The 27,145-nt window shown below is 47.6% G+C and overlaps 1 protein-coding gene across 1 annotated transcript in view; it reads right to left on the bottom strand.

The window, feature by feature from the left end:
* arhgef19 (Rho guanine nucleotide exchange factor (GEF) 19) overlaps positions 1 to 27,145 on the bottom strand; it is a 103,667-nt gene that overhangs the window by 54,479 nt on the left and 22,043 nt on the right. The window contains exon 2 of the mRNA XM_080215165.1: positions 1,727 to 2,353. Within this exon, the coding sequence (XP_080071291.1) occupies positions 1,727 to 2,353 (627 nt within the window). The remainder of the gene's footprint in view (positions 1 to 1,726; positions 2,354 to 27,145) is intronic.

Here is a 27,145-nt window from a genome sequence, read left to right as displayed (position 1 = left end):
GGGTGGGGTGATGGGGAAATGGGGTGATGGGGGTGCAGTTGAGGGGGGAGAGCAGAGGGTGTAAACAAAGTGCATCTGCTTGATCCATTCAAAAATAAAGTACTGCAGCTGCTGGAAATCTGAAATCAATCATAGTAACATAGAAGATAGGAGCAGGAGGAGGCCATTCAGCCCTTCGAGCCTGCTCCGCCATTCATCATGACCGTCCAACTCAATAGCCTAATCCTGCTTTCTCCCCATAATCTTTGATCCCATTCGCCCCAAGTGCAATATCCAGCTGCCTCTTAAATATATTCAATATTTTGAAATCAACTACTTCCTGTGGTAATGAATTCCTCAGGCTCACCACTCTGTGGGTGAAGAAATGTCTCCCCGCCTCCATCCTGAAATCAAAGTTGCTGGATATACTCAGCAGGCCTGTGGAGACAGCGAGAGTTAACCTTTCTCCACAGATGTCACCAACACTCATTGCACTTTGCTTCAAGTTCTCTTGTGGGGGAGGAGGGGAGTTGCTTTGCCTGGCTGAGCGTGTATATGTGTGGATCATGACAGTTTCCTCCACTAAGCATTTGACGTTTATGAGTTTGCCACCCCCGGCAGTCAGGACCATGTTTGCTTTGACAAATCACAAAGATCAAATCTTGCCGGTGACTGGAGACTCCACTGGATAACCCCGAGAGGGTGCGGGCAACAAAATAACTCAAGCTTTTTGTAATCGTAGTTCAGTCCATCACGCAAACCAACCTCCCATCCATCAACTCCGTCCACACTTCCCACTGCCTCTCAGAAGCAGTATAATTAAGGACCCCAGGCACCCCAGGCATGCTCTCTTCCACCTTCTTCCATCGGGAAAGAGATCCGAAAACACATACCAACCCACTCAAAACAGTTTCTTCCCTACTGCATTCAGACTTTTGAATGGACCTACCATATGTTTGGCTCAGTAAGAAGCCTCACAACACCAGGTTCAAGTCCAATAGGCTTATTTGGAATCACAAACTTTCCGGGCACTGCTCCTTCATCAGGCGAGTCACTCCAAAAAGCTCCAAATGCTTGTGATTCCAAATAAACTTCATAGAATCTCTACAGTGCAGAAGGAGGCCATTTGGCCCATCAAGTTGGCACCGACCACAATCCCACCCGGGTCCTCTTCCCACAATCCCGTGCACTTACCCTAGCTAGTCCCCCTGACACCAAAGAACAATTTAGCATGGCCAATCCGCCTATCTTTGGACTATGGGAGGAAGCCAGAGCACCCGGAGGAAGCCCATACAGACATGGAGAGAAAGTGCAAACTCCACACAGACAGTGACCCGAACCAGGAATCGAACCTGGGTTCCTGGTGATGTGAGGCAGCCGTGCTAACCACTGTGCCAACAGCCCCTGTTGGGCTTTAACCTGCTATTGTGCGACTTCTTATTGTGCCCATCCCAGTCCAACACTGGCATCTCCACTTCATATATTAGACCGATCTTTCTCTACACCCTCGCTGTTACTGTAACACCACATTCTGCAGCCTCTCCTTTTCTTCTCCCCAGTGTACTCTATGAATGGTATGTTTTGTCTGTATAGAGTGGAAGAAACAATACTTTACATCATATCCCAATACACGTGACAATAATAAATCAAATCATATCAGATCAAAACGTCTGTGTTTTTCTTGTTCAACGCAGCAGCGAGCGTTACTCACCAGGACAGCTGGAGCTGAGAAACGCGGAGTACTTACTGGTTGTTTTCTCCTGGTCTGACCCTTGTGAGGGCCGTCTCTGCAGGCCGCTGGCCTCTCCCCTCTCAGCCTCTGCCAGCAGTGTATTGAGGGAGAAGTCACTCTTGGAAGTGGCCGTGAAGTTGCTCTCGGTGGCCAGGCTCTGGTGTGGCCAGCTGTCAGCCTTGCCCACCAGCTGCCGGCCGGACGGGGCAGGCTCTCTGTCCTCGCCGGCGTGGTACACAGTCAAACTCTCTGCCGATCTTCGGCTGGCGATCAGTTCCGACGGCAAAGCTCTGAACCGCAGCGGAGCATCCATCTCGGAATCCCAGTCACTGAACGGCAAGGCGCACTGTCTCCTCAGGTCCGATTTCAGTGTCAAACCTTGCTGCCTGCAAACTGCTGAGTCCCCCTGCGTGTCTGAGTCCGGCTCATCCTTTGCTTTTTCCTCCTCACCATTTGGCCTCTCTGTCACGTCGGGACTGAGGGAAGCATTGATCCTCTTTTTGCCGTTCAGCATGAGGTCTGGCAGCACGTTGAAGGAGACAGTTTCCTCCTTGCAGATGGCGATGTGATTCTTCAGGCAAGCGCTCTCCTTCAAGCTGTCCTTGAGTGGTTCCATCTCCTCGCCATTGCAAATATGCATCTCTGCGGGACATCAAAGGGAAAATCTATCAGGTCCAGGACTCGAACCTGTAACTGTGACAGAGCAAAGAGTGAGAAAAATGCACTGAAGCAGTCTGGTCCTATTGTACTTGCGACACTCATTAAACTTGCCTCATACCTCAGTCACTAAGTTCACTACACCCCTGTGTAGCTGAACACTGTGATAGGTGCCAGAGTTTGAGTGTGCTCAGATCAGTGATACTAGCTTGGACAAGCAGCCAAGGCAATTGCCCCCAGAGTTTGGGAGAGACAAAATGGGTGGCACGGTATCACAGTGGTTAGCACTGCTCCTTCACAGCTCCAGGGTCCTGGGTTCGATTCCCAGCTCAGGTCACTGCTGAGTGGAGTTTGCACATTCTCCTTGTGTCCACGTGGGTTTCCTCTGGGTACTCCAGTTTCCTCCCACAGTCCAAAGATATGCGGGTTAGGTTAATTGGCCATGCTAAGAAATTGTCCCTTAGTGTCCAGAGATGGATTAGTGGGTATAATATATGGGGGTAGGGCCTGGGTGGGATTGTATTTGGTGCAGACTCGATGGGCCGAAGGGCCTCTTTCTGCGCTGTTGGGTTCTAATTGCTTCTAAAAAAACAATCAAACAAGGCCTCCACTCCAGGGACTCTTTATTGAAAAGTGCTTATCTGTAGGCATTAAAAGCAGGCACAGAGCAGTCGAATAGCCCCCTGGACTCACAGTCAAGGGGTGGGATTCTCTGGCTCTTCATGCCAGCTGGATTCTCTGATCCCGCTGCAGTCAGTGGAGATTTGGCTGAATGCCAGTTTCCCTATCCTCGCTGGCAGCAGTGGTGGGGTGTAAACAGCTGGAGTACAGGATTCATCCCACAAGGTTGCCCGCTTGGGCAAGGACGCACTGTGAATTGATATTATTGAAATGGTACCAATTTTTACAGATGCACCATAGAAAGCACCATTTCTGGTTGTATGATAGCTTGGAATGGCTCCTGCCCTGTCCAAGATCACAAGAAACTACAAAGGGTTGTGAAAGTAGCCCAATCCATCACGCAAACCGGCCTCCCATCTGTTGACTCTGTCTATACTTCCTGCTGCCTCGGAGAAACAGCCAGCATAACCGAGGACCCCACATATCCCGAATATTCTCCTCTTCAAATGGAAAAAAATACATAAGTCTGATGTCACATACCAACTGACTCAAGAACAGCTTCTTCCCTGCTGCCATCAGACTTTTGAATGGATCTACCTTATACTAAGCTGATCTTTCTCTACATCCTAGCTATGACTATGACACTACATTCTACAGCCTCTCCTTTCCTTCTTTATGAACGGTATGTTTTATCTGAAAAGTGCGCAGAAACAATACTTTTCACTGTATGTTAATTCATGTGACAATAATTAACCAATGCTCTCCTTAGCACCTCCAGGACAAAACATACAAATCAGGAGCTGGAATAGGCCACTCAGCCCCTTGAGCCTATTCTGTCATTCAAAAAGATCAGGGTTGATCTGATTATAACCTCAACTCCACTTGCCCACCTAATCCCGATAACCTTTCATCACCCACCCACCATGCCCCACCTCCACCATGCCCTCGTCCCTCCCCCATCCCATCCCCGTCGCACAGGCTTGTCAAGAATCTATCGAGTTCTGCCTTAAAAATATTCCAACAATCTGCTCCCACTGCCTTTTGAGGTAGGAAGTTTCAAAGACTCACAACCCTCTGAACGAAACAACTTCAGCTCCTCTCAACAATCAATTCACATTATTTCATTTATTAGTGTCACAAGTAAGCTTACAATAACACCTCAATGAAGTTACTGTGAAAACTCCCTAGCCACCACACTCCGGCGCCTGTTCAGGTACACTGAGGGAGAATTCAGCATGGCCAAGGCTAACCAGTATGTCTCTGGAAGGAAATCAGAGCACCCGGAGGAAACCAGCGCAAACACGGGGAGAACATGCAAACTGCATGCAATGACCCAACGACAGTGACCCAAGCTGGGAATTGAACCTGGGTCCCTGCACTGTAAGGTAGCAGTGCTAACTACTGTGCCACCGTGCCACCCCTTGAGGGTCTGAGATGACAACTATAACTGTAATGACTTTAATCAGGCAACTAAGGTGGGCCTGTTAGAATATGAACTCCTTGATTAATAAGGGCCAAATTGATGGGCCAATCAGGGGGCCTCATGCTTTGTACTTACCCAGGCGTGTCAGTTCCTCTGGGACTCCGAGTGGAGACTGCGGACTGAAAGCACTCTGTACGCTGTTGTCAGACTTATAAATAAAGGGATTTTGGTGAAGGGACTTCTGCCTCTGAGGACTTATTACAGTAACCAGTAGGATAGGGCATATCTTCAATCAGATGTCAGTGCTGTTGGTTACTGTAGATGTGGGTGTGTGTGAGCTGAAGGAATGCAAGACAGTTTTATCCCTTCAGCTGCTTCAAGCCAAAAGAACACTTATTTCCAAATAAATCAGCAACGCCCACAATGTACATATGGGTAATAAAAAATAAATGCTGTGAGGCAAGATCAACTATATCTACTCCAAGATAAACAGTACCCACTCATCTCCACCCAGTCAGAACAACATTACTTGTTTTTTATCCTGCATCTTTAACTTGGTAAAATGTCTCAAGCTGTTTTACTGGAGAAATATCGAGCAGAATTTCACACAGAGTCACACAAGGCAATATTAGGACAGGTGACCAATAACTTGATCAAAGAGATAGGTCTTAAGGAGGATATAGAAAAGGGAGATGGAGACAATTACAGAATCCCTGCAGTGCAGAGGGAGGCCATTCAGCCCATCGAGCCTGTACTGACAACAATCCCACCCATGCCCCTATCCCTGTGACCCTACGCATTTACCACAGCTAATCCCCCTTACACTAAAGGGGCAATTTAACATAGCCAATCAACCTAACCAGCACATCTTTGGACTGTGGGAGGAAACCAGAGCACCCGGAGGAAACCCACGCAGAGACAGGATTGGGCTTGACGACAAGAGTCTCCCAACATCGCACACCCCAACAGCAATCAGTAATGGTCAGTCGAGTGAGATTCCTAAAAATAAGAGACAGGAATCTTAGTGAGGGGAGGGTCAACATTTTCACTTTATATGAGAAAAGAACTGCAGGAGAAATAACGTATCAAATGTAATTGTAAAGAATTGGATTCAGCCAGTGAAAGCACAAAATGACTGCAAATCAACCAGGGCAACGTCAAACACACAGGTCTGGAAAATAATCAGAATAAAGAGTAGATTGGTGGCACAGTGGTTAGCACTGCTGCTTCACAGTACTAGGGACCCGGGTTCAATTCTCAGCCTTGGTCACTATCTGTGTGGAGTTTGCACATTGTCTATGTGGGATTTGATTTATTATTGTCATATGTATTAGCATACAGTGAAAATTAAGGAAGCATTTGTCAAGGATAGGAGGCTGGAAACACACGAAGCAAGTGTGGAATATAAGGAAAGTAGAAAGAAACTTAAGCAAGAAGTAAGGAGGATTAAAAAGGGTCACAAAAAATCAGTGGCCAGCAGGGTTAAGGAAAGTCCCGCAGCTTCTTATGCATATATAAAGAGCAAGAGAGTAGCCAGGGAGAGGGTTGGCCCACTCAAGGGCAGGGGAGAGAATCTAAGCACGGAGCCAGAGGAAAGGGGCGAGGTACTAAATTAACGTTCTGGAGGATGTTAAAATCAAAAAGGAGGAGGTATTGGGATCTTTGAGAAACATTAAGATAAACAATTCCCCAGGACCTGATGGGATATACCCCAAAATACTGAGAGGGGCAAGGGAGGAAATTGTTGGGGCCTTGAGAGAAATCTTTGTATCCTCATTGGCTACAGGGGAGGTTGTGATGTGGAGTTGCAGGTGTTGGACTAGGGAAAGCACAGTAAGAAGTCTCACAACACCAGGTTCAAATCCAACAGGTTTATTTGGCAGCACAAGCTTTTGGAGTCTCAAGCTCCTTCATCAGGTGAGACACCCAGTGAAGGGGCAGCACTCCGAAAGCTTATGCTGCCAAATAAACCTGTTGGACTTTAACCTGGTGTTGTGAGACTTCTCACTGTGCAGGGGAGGTCCCAGAGGATTGGAGAATAGCCAATGTTATTCCTTTGTTTAAGAAGGGTAGCGAGAATAATCCAGGTAATTACAGGCCAGTGAACCTTACCTCAGTGGTAGGGAAATTATTGGAGAGAATTCTTCGAGACAAGTTTTACCCCCACTTGGAAATTAGTGGGCGTATTAGCGAGAGACAGTATGGCTTGTGAAGGGGAGGTCGTGTCTCACTAACTTGATTGAGTTTTTCGAGGAAGTGGCAAAGATGATTGATGAGGGGAGGGCAGTGGATGTTGAATACATGGACTTCAGTAAGGCCTTTGACAAGATTCCTCATGGCAGATTGGTGTAGAAGGTGAAGTCGCATGGGATCAGAGGCGAGCTGGCAAGGTGGATACAGAACTGGCTTGATCATAGAAGACAGAGGGTAACAGTGGAAGCCTGTGTTTCTGAATGGAGGGCTGTGACAAGTGGCGTTCCCCAGGAATCAGTACTGGGACCTTTGCTGTTCGTAATATATATAAATGATTTGGAGGAAAATGTAATAGGTTTGATTAGTAAGTTTGCAGATGACATAAAGGTTGGTGGATTTGCAGATAGTGATGAGGACCATCAGAGGATACAGCAGGATATAGATCGATTGGAGGCTTGGGCAGAGAGATGGCAGATGGAATTTAATCCGGACAAATGTGAGATAATGCATTTTGGAAGGTCTAATACAGATAGGAAATATACAGTAAATGGCAGAACCCTTAAGATAGGCAGAGGGATCTGGGTGTACAGGTGCACAAGTTACTGAAAGTGGCAATGCAGGTGGAGAAGGTAGTCAAGAAGGCATATAGCATGCTTGCCTTCATCGGCCGGGGCACTGAGTTTAAAAATTGGCAAGTTACATTGCAGCTTTATAGAACCTTAGTTAGGCTGTACTTGGAATATAGTGTTTAATTCTGGTCACCACACTACCAGAAGGATAAGGAGACTTTGGAGAGGGTATAGAAAGATTTACCAGGATGTTGCCTGGTATGGAGGGCATTAGCTATGAGGAGAGGTTGGAGAAACTTGGCTCGTTCTCACTGGAACATCGGAGGTTAAGGGGCGACCTGATAGAAGTCTACAAGATTATGAGAGGCATGGACAGAGTGGATAGTCGGAAGTTTTTTTCCCAGGATGGAAGAATCAATAAATAGGGGGCATAGGTTTAAGGTGTGAGGAGCAAGGTTTAAAGGAGATGTACGAGGCAAGTTTTTTATACGGAGGGTGGTGGGTACCTGGAACTCGCTGCCAGGAGAGATAGTGGAAGCAAATATGATAGTGAGTATGGACAAATACATGAATAGGATGGGAATAGAGGGATATGGTCCCTGGAAGGGTAGGGGGTCTTAGTTCAGTCAGGCAGCATGGTCGCTGCAGGCTTGGAAGGCTGAAGTGCCTGTTCCTGTGCTCTAATTTTCTTTGTCTTTTATTGTTTCTTGCAAGCTATACAGACAAAGCATACCGTTCATAGAGAAGGAAACGAGAGAATGCAGAACGTAGTGTTACAGATTTCCTGCAGGTGCTCCGGTTTCCTCCCACTGTACAAAGATGTGCGGGTTAGGTGGGCTGGCCATGCTAAATTGCCCCTTAGTATCAGGGGGATTAGCAGGGCAAATAGGTGGGGATATGGGGGATGGGGCCTGGATGGGATTGTTGTCAGTACAGTCTCGATGGGACGAATGGCACTGTAGGGATTCTAAACCAAAGGCAGATAATTCTATCAGGAAAAAAAATCACACGAGCTGTTTCAACTCATCTCCTTCTGTAAAGAGACATAAGTTGAGACAGGTTTGTGATCTGTCTGAATCCTGCGCCTGAAGTTTATCCACTTAAGTTGGCCCTCTCATGAGTCGATGCTCTCTCTATTCTAGAGTCTAGTTCCCAGTGCGGGTCCAAGTGCAGCGTCTGGTGAGCCTGGGCTTGTTGGTGCGGGTTACAGCATAGCTTGTTCTGATTTGACGGGGTGTGGTGACATTCTCCAGGCAAATGGCATCGATCCACAGAACCTGCACGTTTCAATAGGTAGTTATTTACTGCGCTTCTGGCTTGACACTCACATGCAGCATCACAATTTTCTAAAGATTAATCTCTTGTCAGTCCAGGTTAAAAAAAAATGACAGGTTCACAAAAACAGCCAGCCGGGGTGAGACATGCTCTATCCTGACAGGGTAAGGATGCCAGGGAAGTGTGCCAGAGGTGGTAAAGGAAAATGTCTTATCTCAGGGATGGAGCGTCCTAAAATAATCTGTGTTCAGAGATCGCTGAGGCGCGTTACAGTTTGTTGCATGCATCACCTACTTTCTGTTCATCTGTAATAGGAAATTGTGTAAAATTCATTTTGATATGAACAGCCATCCACCCACACATGCCCCGAAGCACTTGATCAGCAAAAGGTACACAACATCTGGTATGTCAGCCACCCTGCTATGTACACGGATCATCATAAGATCACGGTGAGGAAATCAGGGCTCCTGTGCTGTGGCTTGTCAGATCGGTTAGAATTATATTCACTGGAGTTTAGAAGGGTGAGAGGGGATCTCACGGTGGCACTGCTGCCTCACAGCGCCAGGGATCCAGGTTCAATTCCCAGCTTGGGTCACTATCTGTATGAAGTCTGCGCATTCTCCCCGTGTTTGTGTGGGTCTCCTCTGGGTGCTCTACTGCCTCTCAGTGCCAAGGACCCAGGTTTGATTTCTGGCTTGGGTCACAGTCTGTGTGGAGTTTGCACATTGTCCCAGGGTTTCCTCCGGGCGCTCTGGTTTCCTCCCATACTCCAAAGATGTGCGGATTAAGTGCTAAATTGCCCCAATTTTACCTTACCTAATAATGGACTAGCTAGGGTAAATGCATGGGGTTATGGGGATCAGGCCTGAGTGGGACTGTGGTCAGTGCAGACTCGATGGGCTGAATGGCCTCTTTCTGCACGGTCGGATTCTATGAAACTTTTAAAATTATAACATGATTTGACAGGGTATATTCAGGAAGAATTTTCCCAATGGTGGGGGTGTTCAGAACTAGGGGTCATAGTTTGAGGAGTCTCAGTTTTAGATCTGAGGTTAGGAGAAATTTCTTTACCCAGAGAATGGTGAAAGTGTGGAATTCACTGCCGCAGAAATTAGCTGAGGCCAAACATTGTCTGATTTCAAGAAGAATTAGATATAGCTCTTGGGGCTAAAGGGACCAAGGGGTATGAAGGGGGAATTAGGGATCAGGATATTGAATTCGATGATCAGCCATGATCAAGATGAATAGCAGAGAAGGCTCGAAGGCCTGAATGGCCTATTCCTGCTTCCAGTTTCTATGTCACTATTGTGAGTGTTTTGACAACGATTTTCTCTGATAACTGGGGGAAAGATGGTAGCGTAACTTTCTTTTAAAGGTGATGTACGAGGCAAGCTTTTTACATGGAGAGTGGTGGGTGACTGGGGACACCCTAAGCCACGGGAGGTAGTGGAAGCAGATACGATAGTGAGTTTTAAGGGACAGCTGGACAAATGCATGAATAGGATGGGAATAGAGGGACATGGTCGCCAGAAGATAGGGGGGCATACATGTGACTCCAGACCCTCAGCAATGCGATTCACTCTTAACAGCCCTCTGAAACTAAATTGCCCCTTAGCATCAGGGGGACTAGTCAGGGTAAATACATGTTAGGGCCTGGGTGGGATTGCTGTCAGTGCAGATGGGCCAAATGGCCTCCTGCTGCATTGTAGGAATTCTATGTTCAATATTCTATGAAACAGCCCACTAAATTCCTCAGTTCAAAGACATTTAGAGATGGGCCACAAATGCTGACCTTGCCAGTGGCACCCGTGTCTCATGAAAGAATAATGGTGAGATTTTCCGGCCTCCCAGCTGCGTGTTTCCCGCCAGCGGGAGGAGACGCGTTGTTTGCCAGCGGCGGGATTCTCTGGTCCCGTCTCTGTCAGTGGGAATTCCCACTGACATCACCCCCTGGTCAGCGGGAACTGCCAGAGAATTCCGGCCTAAATTTTTAACAACTGCTTTGTGTTTGAGTTTCAAATTCTACTAGAAACACAAACCCAAAGATTTATAATGTTCCCCCACACTTAATGGCTTTGATAAATCATTGGGCAGCAATGCACACTGATCCATTACCCCTCAGTCAGTATAATTTCCCTCCCTCACAGTATCCGTTGCCCCTCAGTCAGTGATCCACCGCTTCCCATGTCTCACTAATCCTTATCACCGCGTGTTCAAGACTGAGCCACAAATCATGAAAAGCAAGACTCAACACTACAGACATCAATATATTAAGTCACTGTGACCCAGCCTGTGCATCATAGGGGATGCTTATCTTTATTAGTCGAGGCATAGAATAAAAGAGCTAGGATGTTACGATGGAGCTGTACAAAACGCTCGTTAGGCCACAGCTAGAGTACTGCCTGCAGTTCTGGTCACCACCCTATGGGAAGGATATGATTGCACTAGCAAGGGTACAGAGGAGATTCATCAGGATGTTGCCTGGAGCGTTTCAGCTATAAAGAGAGATTGGTTAGGCTAGGGTTGTTTTCCTTAGAGCAAAGAAAGCTGAGGGGGAACCTGATCGAGGTGTACAAAATTATGCAGGGCATAAATAGAAAGAGACTTCGCCCCTTAGTAAAGACCAAACATTCTCTCTTCCACTTTCTTCCACTGGGAAAAGACACATACTCACCAACTCAAGAACAGTCTCTTTCCTGGATCTACCTCACACTAAGCTGATCTTTCTCTACACCCTAGCTATGACTGTAACACTACATTCTGCACTCTCTCCTTTCCTTCTCTATGAACGGTATGCTTTGTCTTTATAATGAGCAAGAAACAATAATTTTCACCGTTTCCCAATACATGTGACAATAGTAAATCAAATCAAATCAAAAAATCAGTAACCAGGGGAAAAAATTTAAGGTAAGCTGCAGGAGATTTAGATGGGATTTGAGGAAAAACTTTTCAACCAGAGGGTAATGGGAATCTGGAACTCTCTGTCTGAGAAGGTAGTAGATGCTGGGAACCTTACAACATTTAAGAAGTTTTTCGATGAGCACTTGAAACGCCAAAGCGAACAAGGCAATGGACCAAGTGATGGTAAAGGGGATCAGGATAGATGCTTGGTGACTGCCACAGATACGATTGTGCTGTCAAACTATGACACTATGGCTCTATATGGTGGTTTGATGGTAACATCACAGGAGCAGCAATCCAGAGGCCCAGTCTGATGCTCTGGGGACATGGGTTCAAACCCCACTAATGGCACGTGGTGGAATTCGTATTCAATAAATATAAAGCTAATCTCAGTGATGGTGTCCATGACAACTGTCGTCAATTGTTGTAAAATTCCAACAGGTTCACTAATGTCCTTTAGGGAAGGAAATCTGCCGTCCTTACCTGGTCTGGGCTACATTTGACTCCAGAGCCACAGCAATGTGGCTGACTCTTAAATGCCCTCTGCAGTCTAGCCAATTACTCAGTTCATGGAAGATGGGCGGGTAATGCTGACCTTGCCAGTGACACCCACATTCCAGGAAAGAATAAAGAAAAGAAAAATTTTCCATTTCAATTCAAATCATATCCTGCACAACCCATTAAATTAGCATTGTCCAGAGATTAGTGTTTACACACGCGGCTTAGATGCAGATTATGAGGATTTACAGACCATTGACATGGTTTACACACATAATCGCACTTCAGGCGAACTGGCTGTGGCATTTGGATTTGTTGCCCAAACAGCATAAAGGATTTGATTTGGTTTATTATTGTCACATGTATTGGGATAGAGTGAAAAGTATTTTTTCTTGCACACTATACAAATAGAGCATACCATTCATAGAGTACATAGGGGAGAAGGAAAGGAGAGGGTGCAGAATATAATATAGAACATTGTCACCTCACTCCAGCACCATCTTGTTACTTGACTAAAACCCTTCCCAAATTTCCACTCTCAGGAAAATCAAGCGGCTCGAACTAGTAAGTATGAAATAAGAATGTACATAAGAACCCAAGGCTCTGATGCCTGGTTTGCCCAGGTTTTCAGATTTTAAGACTATGGAGGTTATAACTAGTCCACAGCCGCACCAAACAAAGATGTGGAGATGCCAGTGGGCACAGTAAGAAGTCTCACTACATCAGATTAAAGTTCAACAGGTTTACCTGGAATCACGAGCTTTCAAAGCACTGCTCCCTCATCAGGTGAGTGATGAAGGAGCTTTCAATAAGTAAACCTGTTGGACTTTAACCTGGTGTTGTGAGGTTCCTTACTGTGCACTAAACAAAAGCAGCAGGAGGAGCAGAATCTCGAGGCAGGTCTGACACTGGGGTAGCAGCAGAGTTCACTGCATTATTAGTGAGGATAGGATCTTTCTCAGGAGGAGGCCATTTAGCTCCTCTAGCCTATTTCAGTCAGATCATGGCTGATCTATGACCTAACCTAATGCAGGGCGGCACAGTGGCACAGTAGTTTGCACTGCTGCCTCACAGCACCAGGAACATGGGTTTAATTCCCGGCTTGGATCACTATCCGTGTGGAGTTTGCATGTTCTCCCCGTGCCTGTGTGGGTTTCCTCTGAGTGCTCCGGTTTCTTCCCACAGCCCAAAAGACTGCTGGTTAGGGTGCATTAGCCATGCTAAATTCTCCCTCGGTGTACCCGAACAGACTCTGGAGTGCGGCGACTAGGGGATTTTCACAGTAACTACATTGCAGTGTTAATGTAAGCCTACTTGTGACGAATAAATTAACTTCATTAACTTTAATCTATGTATATATCTTTACTCCATGCTCCTTAGTACATTTGGCTCACAAAAATCAGTCTTTCTTTTATCCTGGGATGTGAGCATTGTTGGCTAGACCAGCATCTATTGCCCAATCCTAACTGCCCTTGAGAAGGTGGTGGTGAGCTGCCTTCTTAACCCTCTGCAGACCATGTGGTGCAGTAATGCTGTTCGGAAGAGAGTTCCAGGATTTTGATCCAGTAACAATGAAGGAAAAGGAATCGATTTCCAAGTCAGGATGGTGGGTGGCTTGGAGAGGAATTTCCAGATTCATGAAAGAACGGAATTCCTTCAGCCTCACTTTCCAAACGTGTGACCTCGACTATCTAGAAGGACAAAGGCAGCAGATGGAAATTCCTTCCAGCCTAAGCGTCATCCTGACTTGGAAATAAATTGCTGTTCATTCATTATTGCTGCGTCAAAATCCTGGGACCCCCTCCCTAACAGCACTGTGGGTGTACCTACACTACTTGGACAGCAGTGACTCAAGAAGGCAGCTCTTCACCACCTTCTCGTGGGCAACTAGAGACGGGCAATAAATGCTGGCCAGTGAGGTCCATAATTTAGTATGAATTTAAAAAAAATCTGAGTGTCTTATTGTCTCATTCACTCCAGCATTCTGATGCTAATGTGGAGATTTGGAAGGTCGATTCACCCAGAACACTGCGTTAATCTTTTAGCACAGCGAGCTGGGAGAATCACAAGTTGGCCAAATCGTGGGATTCCTGCGCCTGTGTCTCCCAGGTCTGGGTTTTGCACCTGCGTCTGCACGGATTTTACTTACTATTTAAATGCTATTAGTAGGCCCTGGACTGAATTCTCCAGGCCCGCTCACATCTCTCACCCCACCAGGAGTGTTTCATTCCAGCGGGGTTCAGGCTAGCTCTCCACTTTCAAGGAACTGGCGGGTTGACCCCACTGGAGTGAAAAGAGGGCAATCGGGGTCCCCCCAGGGGGCCACGTGATGAGAGGGGTGCACCCTGGGCATGGGCACCCTGGCAGTGCCAGCCTGTGCCATCTGGCACCGTCCGAGGGCAAAATGTCCATGCCCTGGGGGCACTGCCCATCAGGCATGGGGCAGTCCGAAGGGGGCAGGGCCTGCTGGGGGATGGGGCCTAAGGGTGATCGGTGGAGGTGGGGAGGCCCACTGCCACTCTGCATTGAGGTCCAGCTGGGAGGCCAGCGATTGGAGCAGGCTGGGAGGGGTGGTGGTCAGGGTCTGCCTCCCAGTGGGGGGGACGTCTGCCGGGACAAGGGGCGGCATTCTGGGATGGGTGTTCGGGGCTGGCCCGCGAATGGTCCGGGGGGCATCAATCGAGCTTTGTCGGGGGGGATGTTTGGGGGGCAGCACTGCAGGGACCCCAGGCTGGCCAGCAATCGAGCCAGTAAGTCAGTGGGGGGCTGGCAGTGCGGAGACACTGAGCATGCGCAGAGACCTGCTGATTTCAGCCTCTCCTGTGGGAATAGGTCCCGCCCTCTGAGATCTAATGATCATAGAATCATACAGTGCAGAAAGAGGCCCTTTGGCCCATCGAGTCTGCACCGACCACAATCCCACCCAGGTCTTACCCCTACATCCCTATACATTTACCCACCAACCCCTCTAACCTATGCATCCCAGGACAGTAAAGGGCAATTTTAGCATGGCCAATCAATCTAACCCGCACATCTTTGGAATGTGGGAGGAAACCGGAGCACCCAGAGGAAACCCACGCTGACACGAGGAGAATGTGCAAACTCCACACAGACAGTGACCCGAGCCGGGAATCGAACCCAGGTCCCTGGAGCTATGAAGCAGCAGTTCTAACCACTGTGCTACCGTGCTGCCCCAAATCTAATGATATTCACACTGGTGGCCTCTGTAGTGCACAGAGTGTGGGAGATTCGAGTCTGAACTCCCACTGAAATAACCAACATGGATTAGTCCAGTTTTCCTGTGAATTCGACACTTAGAACTTTGTTGGGAGAATTCCACCCTTTAAGTTTAGTTCAGTCAGTTAGACAAGATATTCGAGATATTACTTCTGTTTGCAATGAAACATCAAGTTGCTATATTGTTATATGGTCTTTGTAGCCATTTCCACCACATCTGAAACTGCTGCTATTGTGTTATTCCTCACACCATTCTCATTTAAGTAAAAATTACATGTTTACAGTGACATCGTTTCAACCTCAACTTACCTAAGAGAAATATCATGAGGATTGGATTTGAGTTGTGTCGTCTTTGTTCTTGGGGAGGCAGTGATGGCCTGGTGGTATTATCACTGGACTATTAATCCAGACACTTAGCTCAGGTTCTGGGGACCGGGATCAAATCCCACCACGGCAGATGGTGGAATTTGAATTCAATGAAAAGTAACTGGAATTAAGAGTCTATTGATGACCATTGTCAGTTGTCGGAAAAACCCATCTGGTTCACTTTACTGAAGGAAATCTGCTGCCCTTATCTGGTTTGGCCTACATGTGACTCCAGAGCCACAGCAATGCGGTTGACTCTCAACTGCCCACGGGCAACTAGAGACAGGCAATAAATGCTGGCCAGCCAGCTACACCGATGTCCCACAAATGAATAAAAAACACAGAAACAGTAATGTATATGAATGGCACCGACTCAGGGCATTACACTGAACAACCCAAATTTTATAAACTGAATTGTGGCTCTTGGAAATTGGGAGGTCGAACTTCTAACATGGCGGTCACTAGGACAAGAATGTGAAATATGACTGGTGGCGCAGTGGGTAGCCTCCCTGGCTCTGAGCTAAAATCTCCAGGTTCGAGTACCACCTCAGGATTTCATGGCCAAGGAAGGTGAGTTCATAACGCGGACAAACAGGTTGAGTGCACAATCCTTCCAACACACGCCAGTGGTTGGCACTAAGAGCAGGAGAGACTCCTGTGGGTGGCGTCCCACAAGCTATAAATCCCGTGGTGACAGACTAGTGACCAGTCCAGGAATTACTAGCTATGGAAGCAGATGAAAGTCTGTCTTAGTGCATCAGCGGATACAGGGAGAAAATTGGGATACTATCAAGGGATGTCTACTTCTGAAGATGAAGAAGATTTGACTGCAACTATTGAGCATTCCTTGAAAGGATCCTGGCCATCCAACAAGGCCAATCATTTCGTGAAAGTGACTATACTTAAGGTTTATTTCCTAACACTATTCCAATATTCGAGAGAATTTCAATGTAATGGGGCGTGAAGGGGGTTGGGGAAGGGGGGAGGGGGAAGAGGAGGCAGGCAGCAACGTAGACTTATGGCCACAATCAGATCACTGAGGTCTTTTTGAATGGCGAGTATGCTCGGTGGGCCAAATGGCTGACCTTTTCCTCCTTTCTCTTGTGATTTTATGCTGCTGCCTAAATGAAAGCTTCACAAGTTAACCGATGCTGTTATGAAGGGCAGCACAGTGGTTAACGCTGCTGCCTCACGGCTCCAAGGACCCGGGTTCAATTCCCGGCTTGGGTCACTGTCTGTGCGGAGTCTGCGCATTCTCCCCGTGTCTGCAGGGGTTTCCTCCCCAGTTCAAAGAACTGTGGGTTAGGCTGATTGGCCATAGTAGGTTGCCACTAGTTTCGGGAAGATTAATAGGGTAAATATGTGGAGTTAGGGTGGATTTGTTGTTGCTGCAGGCCTTCTGTAATGTAGGGATTATAATGTGCAGGGTGTGACAATACGGTCTGGGGTGGGACTGCTGCTGGTACAGACTCAATGGGCCAAATGGCCTCCTTCTGCACTGTAAGGATTCTATGAAGCACAAAGTGGACTTTTTATTTTCTGTCTTAAATGCTTATCGTAGTCCAGACCTATTAATTAACACCTAATTATAGAAAATTGCTGACAAGAGACTCTGTGGGGTGTCTTAATAGAAAAACGCAGACTGTTAAACCATCTTGTCCAGACAAAGAAATGTCTTGTCCAGATTTATGTCCAGATAAACATATACACAAAGTGAGAAAGGTTAACAAGATAGACATACACAATTACACCAAAAATGAACAAAGTGAACTCTTTGACATAAAACTAACATGGTTCAATATATTTACCTTGCCGATCAGCAAGTTCATGGGAGCAAGTTCCTGAATGAGACATGGGATGATTGTTTATGGAGTTGCGAATGGGGGAATATTGGATAACTGAAGACAATGAGAGACTCTTCACTGTATTACTGGGCAGGGCAGTTTATAACAGAAGGCCAGGCAATGAAACCTCCAGGAATACATTGGCCAGATTTGATTTGATTTGACTTATTATTGTCACATGTATCAACATGCCGTGAAAAGTATTGCGAGCTGTACAGCCAGAGCATACCATTCATAGAGAAGGAAAGAAGAGAGTGCAGAATGTAGTGCTGCAGTCATAGCTAAGGTGTAGAGAAAGACCAACTTAATATAAGGTAAGTCCATTCAAAAGTCTGACAGCAGCAGGGAAGAAGCAGTTCTTGAGTTAGTTGGTATGTGACCTCAGAGTTTTGTATCTTTTTCCTGAGGGAAGAAGGTGGAAGGGGGAAGGTCCGGGGTGCATGGGGTAGCTGAGGCAGCGGGAAGTGTAGACATTTGGGAGGCTGGTTTGCGTGATGGACTGGGCTACATTCGCAACGTTTTTTAGTTTCTTACGGCCTTGGGCAGAGCAGGAGCCATACCAAGCTGTGATCCAACCAGAAAGAATGCTTTCTATGGTGCAACTGTAAATGTTGGTGAGAGCTGTAGCGGACATACCAAATTTCCTTAGTCTTTTGAGGAAGTAGAGGCATTGGTGGTCTTTCTTAACTATAGTGTCAGCATGGAGGGACCAGGACACCTAGAGTGCTATCAGTTCCCCAGGAAAATTACACCCAATAATTCTTAATTGCTTTCTTGAAAAACAGGATGTGGAGGATGATTCATGTTTTTAAATTTCTCTGTACTCTGCTGTTTTGCCAGTGTCCTCTTGTTGTCCTGATCAATATTTCTCAACCAACATCACGATTGATGCAATGAGTTGTTCATTCATTTCAATGTTCTGACCAGTTTCGTACAAAATGACTACTGTTTTGCCATTCAAAACCAAATCATTGAATTCCTACACTGCAGAAGAGGCCATCCAACCCATCAAGTCTGTGCCGACTCTCTGACAAAACATTTTACCTCCGCCCTCTCCCCTACCCTATGTTTATAATCCCACATATTTTCCATAGTTAATCCATCTAACCTACACACCTTGGGAACTAAGGGGCAATTTAGCATGACCAATCCACCTAACCTGTACACCTTTGGAGTGTGGGAGAAAACTGGAATGCCCAGAGGAAACCCAAGCAGACATGGGGAAAATGTGCAAAGTCCACACAGACAGTCACCCAAGCCAAGAATCGAACCCAGGACCCTGAGGCTGTGAGGGAGCAGCGTTAACCACTGCATCAATGTGCCACTCATGCCTTGAGATCATTCTGAGATGAAATAATGTGTCACATAAATGCCAAACTTCCCTTTACTTTGTTATCCCTACACCTCGCCAACCCTGGCCTCCACTTTTAATCACTCCACCATTGGTTGCCATAGCTTTGGCTACGTGGGCCTTATTTTCTGGAATTTTCTCCTAAAGCCTCGCTGCCTTGAAAAGAGGAATCGATCGGGTGTTGGCTGCTTTCTCTCCACCCTCCCCAGTAATAAGGACATCAAAGCATCACTGCATGTTGAGGAAGGGACGAGTGATTCAGGGTGGCATGGTGGCACAGTGGTTAGCACTGCTGCCTCACAGCCCAGGGAACCGGGTTCAACTCCGACCTTGGGTGATTGTCTGTGTGGAGTTTGCATGTTCTCTCCATGTCGGCGTGGGTTTCCTCCGGGCGCTCCAGTTTCCTCCCACAGTCCCAAAGATGTGTGGGTTAGGCGAATTGGTTGTGCTAAATTACTCCTTAGCATCAGGGCGATTAGAGGGCTAAATACATGTAGCTGTGGGGATAGGGCCTGGGTGGGATTGTTGTCGATGCAGACTCGATGGACCATACGGCCTTCCTCTGCACAGTGCGAATTCTATGAGCTAATAACTCCTGCAGGAGGCGTGTGTCGGATGTAACAGTGGAGGAAGATGGAGAAATCTTTCACCTTCTCCCCTTGATTGTGCTGTGGCAGGAAGTTTTCTCATCTGATTTTGTAGTAAGCCTGCAGAGGCCAAAATCCCTTTATTTACAAACTCTAACAGTGGTACGCCGACTGCTATAGTTAGTAGTTTACCCCCGGGGGGTGTCAGAGGAACTGGCACTCCCAGTTAAGTACAAGGAAATGACTCCCTGATTGGCCTATCAATTGGATCCTTAATCAGGGAGCTCATACTCCAACAGGCCAATCTCAATGGCCTGATTGAAGCCACTACAGATTCCTTGGGAAAGGCCAGGGCAAAAGCTAGGCAGGTCCCTCAGAATTATCTGTACAAGATGTGAGCTTCTTACCCTAATTATTTAAAAGACCCGCATCGCGGCCTCTAGCCTGGGAACATTGCAGCTGAGACACACATAACATGACATGTCTTCTCTGAGCCATTTGTGCCTGTTGAGGCGAGGGAACAAAATGGCCTCATATTGTAATATCTCTGCAGGAATCCTACTGTATTTCCAATACTCCATTGTATTCCTCCCCAATGGCAAAAGCAAATCCGTCTCTTCCTTCATTTAAAGGTTATTTATTGGTGTCACAAGTAGGCTTACATTAACACTGCAATGAAATTACTGTGAAAATCCCCTAGTCGCCACACTCCAGCTCCTGTTCAGGTACATTGAGGGAGAATTTAGCAATGGCCAATGCACCCCAACCAGCACATCTTTGGAATGTGGGAGGAAACCCACGCAGACACGGGGAGAGCATGCTGACTCCGCGCTCAAGCCGGGAATCAAATCCAGATCCCTGGCCCTGCGAGACAGCAGTGTTAACCACTGTGCCACCAAGCACCCCTCCCCCACCCCCAGGCACTAATTGGTTGCACACGCCTCTCTATCAACATCAAAGATGTTTGCATAGATACAAAAAGAGAAGCAGTATTCAGGGGTAGGGCCCAACCTAACAGGTGGAGCCTATTTTTCAGTGATACATGATGATGTGGAGGTAAATGTGATTCAATCATGGTGTCTGAGGATATAAACAGACTCCATTTTGTCTTGATCTTTGACAAGGTGAATCATCTCGATGTTGGTTATCCTGAGAGAAAGATTTCTCCTCAGGAAAAGATTGAGGAAAACAAAATGTTGTAAGACTCCTTAACCTGTGTCAGGAGTTTTGGTGAGTAATATTTTCCAACTCATACAAGCGTTGCAGTAATAATGGAAATGGGGGGAAGATTAAAGCCATTCCTAGGAAAGCAAAGGAACAGCCCAACCTGAGGTAAACAATGTTGACCTTTGACCTGCATTGTCACAAATTATTGTCCTCAGTTCAGATAAAGAACCCCACATATTGGATAGCTTTGTTCTGATGGTTCAAAGGAGCTTTTTTAAGAGGATTTTTTTCTATTCTTTTTATCATGAGCGAAGGCCAAATTGTGAGAGAGGCAGAGATAATTCGCAGCAGGCAACCAAAGGAAATGGGTGACCAAATCTCTAGTCAGAGGGATTAGTTTGTGACGGAGTGAGGTACCCAGGGAGGAAAGGCTTAGAACACACAAAAAACCCGCCATTATCAGATGAAGAGTAGAATGAGGAACGTTCCCCTAACCAGGCCAAACCACAGCCATCACTACTTCACTCTCCTATTTGTCCGAGAGGGAAGCTTCCAACTCCACATCCTCACTCTTTATTCCAATCTCCGTGATATTGTTTCTGCTGCTGTCTCAGCCCTCTTGCTGTCGAAATCTTCATGCAAGCTTTTGTTACCTCCAGACTTGACCACCTCAATGCTCTCCCCACCCGTCGCCCATCATTCTCCCTCTGTAAACGTAAGTTCATCCAAGGTTCTTGCTGGGATCCAAACTGGCATCACACATTCACGCACCCACCCCCTCCCCGCCACCCCCCATTCACCCCCCACCCACCCCCACCCGCCCTCAGCTCTCTTCTTGCTGATCTACATTACCACCCAGTCCACTAATGCCTCAAATTAGAAGTTCTCACCTTTGTAATCCAAGCACTCCATAGCTCATTTGTTACCATGGCAACATGCTGTGGTGGCCAACTGACCCGGTAAAAATAGGAAGAGCATAGGGATTGGGGTGGGGGCACGGTGGCGTGGTTAACAGTGCTACTTCACAGCGCCAGGGACCCGGCTTCGATTCCCAACCTGGGTGACTGTCTGCGTGGAGTCTACACATTCTCCCCGTGTCTGCGTGGGTTTCCTTTGGGTGCTCTTGTTTCCTTCCACAGTCCAAAGATGTAGGCGCATTGACCTGAACAGGTGCCGGTGTGTGGCAACTAAGGGAATTTCACAGTAACTTCATTGCAGTGTTAATGTAAGCCTTGCTCATGACCAATAAATAAATTTTACTTGTGGCCCAGGGCATAGCCCAAGTGTAACAAAAGATCTTTATTAAGCCTTTACTTGGATTTACTTTGTGAAGTTGTTTTGTTTTTGCTTGTTACTGGAGGATTCTTACTGCCAGATGAACATTTCTGCCTCCCTATCTCTATAACCTCCTCCCGTTCTATCTGCAAACACTCTGTGTTCCTCCAATTCTGGCCTTTTGTGTCCCCAATACCAATCTCTCTACAGTGTCTTTGGCTGTTGGCTCCTCTCCCCTCAAGACACTCCTGAAATACTGGCCGGAATTTGACTGCCCTGCCCGCCATGGGAATCGGATTTTACTATATCGGGATGAGCGAGGTCATAAAATCCTGCCCACTATCTCGTTGACCATCTACCCTTACATCCTGAATCCCCATCCCCATTCTGTTCTGAAGAGTGGTATTTGGATTTGAAATGCTAACTAAAATTCTCCCCCTACTGATGCTGTCGGACCTGCTGAGTTTTTCCACTTTGTTTCTATTTTAGGTCTCCAGCATCTGCAGTATTTTGCTCTTATGTACTATTCTGCCTTTACGTCCCCTTTGGCTTGTGGGAGGGGGTCAGTTTTAGAAGAATGAGGGGAGATCTCATTGAGACATATAAGATGATGAATGGGATGGATAGGATAGAGGTGGAGAGACTCTTCCCACTCAGAAAGGGCAGTAGGACTAGGGGGCACAGCCTCAAGATAAAGGGGGGGCGGTTTAGAACGGAGTTGAGGAAGAACTTCTTCACTCAAAGGGTGGTGAATCTCTGGAATTCTCTGCCCGTTGAAGTGGTGGAGGCTGCCTCGCTAAATATTTTTAAGACGCGGGTTGATGGGTTTTTGATAAGAGAGGGGATTAAGGGTTATGGGGAGAGGGCGGGAATGTGGAACTGAGCCACGACAGATCAGCCATGATCTTATTGAATGGCGGGGCAGGCTCGAAGGGCTAAATGGCCTACTCCTGCTCCTATTTCTTATGTTCTTATGTTCTTATGTTTTGGTCCGATCACCCTTCTCTGAAGTGCCTTGGGATATTTTACTGCGTTAAAGCTGATATATAAATGCAGCTTGTTGTTGTGATGCGTTTCAGCATCTTATTGGGTGTTGCCAGGAGAGGCTGCCAAGGATCAGGGTGTGTAGGATCTGCAGGGCAGGTTCCTACAAGCAGGAGAGAGGTTACGGCAATGTTCAGAAGCCTAAAAGGGAAGCGTGGTTACTGATCTCAGTCCTCTCCTCACCTAATGCCCATACAGGAGTTCATATAACAATAGAATCCATTCAGTGCACTCCCTCAGTACAGACCCTCTGACAGTGCGGCACTCCCTCAGTGCTGACCCTCTGACAGTGCGGCACTCCCTCAGTGCTGACCCTCTGACAGTGCAACACTCCCTCAGCACTGACCCTCTGACAGTGCGGCACTCCCTCAGTACAGACCCTCTGACAGTGCGGCACTCCCTCAGTACAGACCCTCTGAAAGTGCGGCACTCCCTCAGTGCTGACCCCCTGACAGTGCGGCACTCCCTCAGTGCTGACCCTCTGACAGTGCGGCACTCCCTCAGTACAGACCCTCTGACAGTGCAGCACTCCCTCAGTGCTGACCCTCTGACAGTGCAGCACTCCCTCAGTGCTGACCCTCTGACAGTGCGGCACTCCCTCAGTACAGACCCTCTGACAGTGCAGCACTCCCTCAGTGCTGACCCTCTGACAGTGCAGCACTCCCTCAGTACTGACCCTCTGACAGTGCAGCACTCCCTCAGCGCTGACCCTCTGACAGTGCGGCACTCCCTCAGCACTGACCCTCTGACAGTGCGGCACTCCCTCAGTACTGACCCTCTGACAGTGCAGCACTCCCTCAGTGCTGACCCTCTGACAATGCGGCACTCCCTCACTACAGACCCTCTGACAGTGCGGCACACCCTCAGCACTGACCCTGTGACAGTGCGGCACTCCCTCAGTACTGACCCTCTGACAGTGCGGCACTCCCTCAGTACAGACCCTCTGACAGTGCGGCACTCCCTCAGCACTGACCCTCTGACAGTGCAGCACTCCCTCAGTACTGACCCTCTGACCGTGCGGCACTCCCTCAGCACTGACCCTCTGACAGTGCAGCACTCCCTTAGCACTGACCCTCTGACCGTGCGGCACTCCCTCAGCACTGACCCTCTGACAGTGCAGCACTCCCTTAGCACTGACCCTGTGACAGTGCAGCACTCCCTCAGCACTGACCCTGTGACAGTGCGGCACTCCCTCAGCACTGACCCTCTGATAGTGCAGCACTCCCTCAGCACTGACCCTCTGACAGTGCGGCACTCCCTCAGCACTGACCCTCTGACTGTGCGGCACTCCCTCAGCACTGACCCTGTGACAGTGCAGCACTCCCTCAGCACTGACCCTCTGATAGTGCAGCACTCCCTCAGCACTGACCCTGTGACAGTGCGGCACTCCCTCAGCACTGACCCTCTGATAGTGCAGCACTCCCTCAGCACTGACCCTGTGACAGTGTGGCACTCCCTCAGTACTGACCCTGTGACAGTGTGGCACTCCCTCAGCACTGACCCTGTGACAGTGTGGCACTCCCTCAGCACTGACCCTGTGACAGTGTGGCACTCCCTCAGCACTGACCCTGTGACAGTGTGGCACTCCCTCAGTACAGACCCTCTGACAGTGTGGCACTCCCTCAGCACTGACCCTGTGACAGTGCGGCACTCCCTCAGCACTGACCCTGTGACAGTGTGGCACTCCCTCAGCACTGACCCTGTGACAGTGCAGCACTCCCTCAGCACTGACCCTCTGACAGTGTGGCACTCCCTCAGCACTGACCCTGTGACAGTGTGGCACTCCCTCAGTACTGCACTGGAGCGGCAGGCTTGATATTTGTGCTCAAACCCTGAGGTAAGACTTAACTCAGAACCTTGTAATTTGGAGACAAGTGTGCTAGCATCTAAGCCAGAGCTGACACGTACAGTTGCAATCACTCATCCCTCCCTAGCCCAGGGGTGATTAGATCAATTGTTAAGTCCTGGCTGCTGTCACGTAAGATGAGATCCAATAATGCAGTACTGACTGAGGTCAAACCCTGAGACCTTCAGCACCTTTGCAAGCAGTTGATTTTGCGTTGAACCATCAGTATTTTGGTCTAACACCTCAGATATTCATGTCTGCTTCCTCACTATTTCTGTGAGCCTCACTATAGTGCAGAATATTCAAAGCCAGCTCCCACCTGCAACATGCACACCTTCCCACAGCTGTCACTCCTGTTGGAAGGCTGTGCTGCAGTGGTACATTCACTGGACTAACAATCTAAAGGCTCTGGGGAATTGAGTTCAGATCCCATCTTGGCAGAAGGTGAAATTTGAATTCAAATTTTAAAGACTGGAATTTTTTTAAGAAGTCTAATGATGACCATGAAACTACCTGGTTCCCTAATGTCCTTTAGAGAAGGAAATCTGCCGTCCTTACCTGGTCTGGCCTACATGTGACTCCTAAGCCACAGCAATATGGTTGACTCTCAATTGCCCCCTGAAATGACCCTGCCAAACACTCACTGCAAGGGCACTTTAAGGTCAGGCAATAAATACTGGCCCCTCCAGCTCGATTTTCAAGTTTGCTGACGACATCACCGTAGTGGGTCAGATCTCAAACAATGACGAGACAGGGTACAAGAATGAGAGAGAGAATCTGGTGAACTGGTGCAGCAACAATAATCTCTCCCTCAATGTCAACAAAACGAAGGAGATTGTTATCGATTTTAGGAAACATAGTGGAGATCATCCCCTGTCTACATCAACGGGGACGAAGTAGAAAGGATCGAGAACTTCAACCTGTCCTGGTCTCCCCATGCCGACACTATAGTTAAGAAAGCCCACCAATGCCTCTACTTTCTCGGAAGACTAAGGAAATTTGGCATGTCAGCTACGACTCTCACCAACTTTTACAGGTGCATCATAGAAAGCATTCTTTCTGGTTGTATCGCAGCTTGGTCTGGCTCCCACTCAAGAAACTACAAAAGGTCATGAATGTAGCCAAATCCATCCTCCAATCCATTGACTCTGTCTACACTTCCCACAGCCTTGGCAAAGTAACCAGCATAATTAAGGACCTCATGCACCCCAGACATTCTCTCTTCCACCTTCTTCCATCGGGAAAAAGATACAAAAGTCTGAAGTCACGTATCAACTGACTCAAGAACAGCTTCTTCCCTGCTGCTGTCAGACTTTTGAATGGGCCTACCTTGCATTAAGTTGATCTTTCTCTACACCCTAACTATGACTGTAACACTACATTCTGCACTCTCTTGTTTCCTTCTCTATGAATGGTATGCTTTGTTAGTATAGTGCACAAGAAACAATACTTTTCACTGTATACATGTGACAATAATAAATCAAATCAAATCATCTAACAATGCCCACATCCAATGAATGAATTAAAAAAGCTCCTCTATTTCAGATATAAACACTGGAATTTTACCACCTTGCCTGCCATGGAATCGGCACTGGCGAGGGTCCGACATCGGAAATCTGCATTGACCCTCGGGCGGGAGTTCCAGGTCTCGTCCGAGCGAGGCGATAAAATCACACCCAGAGTCTCCATCGTCCCAGGTGACCATGGGCTGTGAAGGGGAAAGCTGACTGGTGGCGGATTAACTCGAGGGTCGCCACAACTTAGGCAAGGGGCAAATCAAATTAAATTAAATGGGGGGGGGGGGGGGGTGGGAAGGGAGTGGGCTGGTGGAATAAAACTACAGATTGAAGCAAGATGTTAGGATTCCCAGGTTGAGTTGAGATGCAGAAGGGGTAGAGCGGGGGAGGGGGGAGTGGTGGGTGGGAGGCGGGAGGGGTGAGTGAAAGGATAAGGCCGGAATTGGAAAAGTTGGAGATTGTGAAAGGGTAGGACGCTGGACTGGATCCAGTGTCTGGGTGAACTAGGTCAGAGTTAGCAGACAGCTTCTGTAAACAGAGATTCCGTTGTGGATGTAGTTCTTGAGGAATTGTTTGTCCTGCTGCAGGAACAGTTGGCACTCTCTCTATCTCTTTATAGTTTAATGATCTTTTAAGATGTGAGACATGGGGAAGTGGTGACGTGGCAGTATTGTCACTGGGCTAGTCATGCCAAGACTCTGAGTAATGCTGTCTGTCAGATAGTGAAGCCTGAATTCAATAAAAATCTGGAATTAAAAGTCCAGTGATGAACATAAAATCCACCTGATCCATTAATGTCCTTTAGGGAAGAAAATCTGCCATCCTTACCTGGTCTGGTCTACGTGTGACTCCAGAGTCACAGCAGTGTGGTTGATTTCTTTTTAAAAAAAAGTCCTCCGTAAACTCCGCAAGTTAGTTCCCTCGCCATCAGCAACTGTGTGCAAAGCTCGCACTGGAACAGCAGATGATAGATAGAATCATAGAACCCATGGCACTGAGACAGGCCCTTCAGCCCAAACTAGTCCATGTCAACCATCTAAGATAACCCCATTTGCCTGCATTT

This window comes from Carcharhinus amblyrhynchos, chromosome 30 (assembly GCF_965287045.1).
Source record: "Carcharhinus amblyrhynchos chromosome 30, sCarAmb.v2.hapA, whole genome shotgun sequence".
NCBI lineage: Eukaryota > Metazoa > Chordata > Chondrichthyes > Carcharhiniformes > Carcharhinidae > Carcharhinus > Carcharhinus amblyrhynchos.
This window is presented reverse-complemented; position numbering and strand designations above follow the sequence as displayed.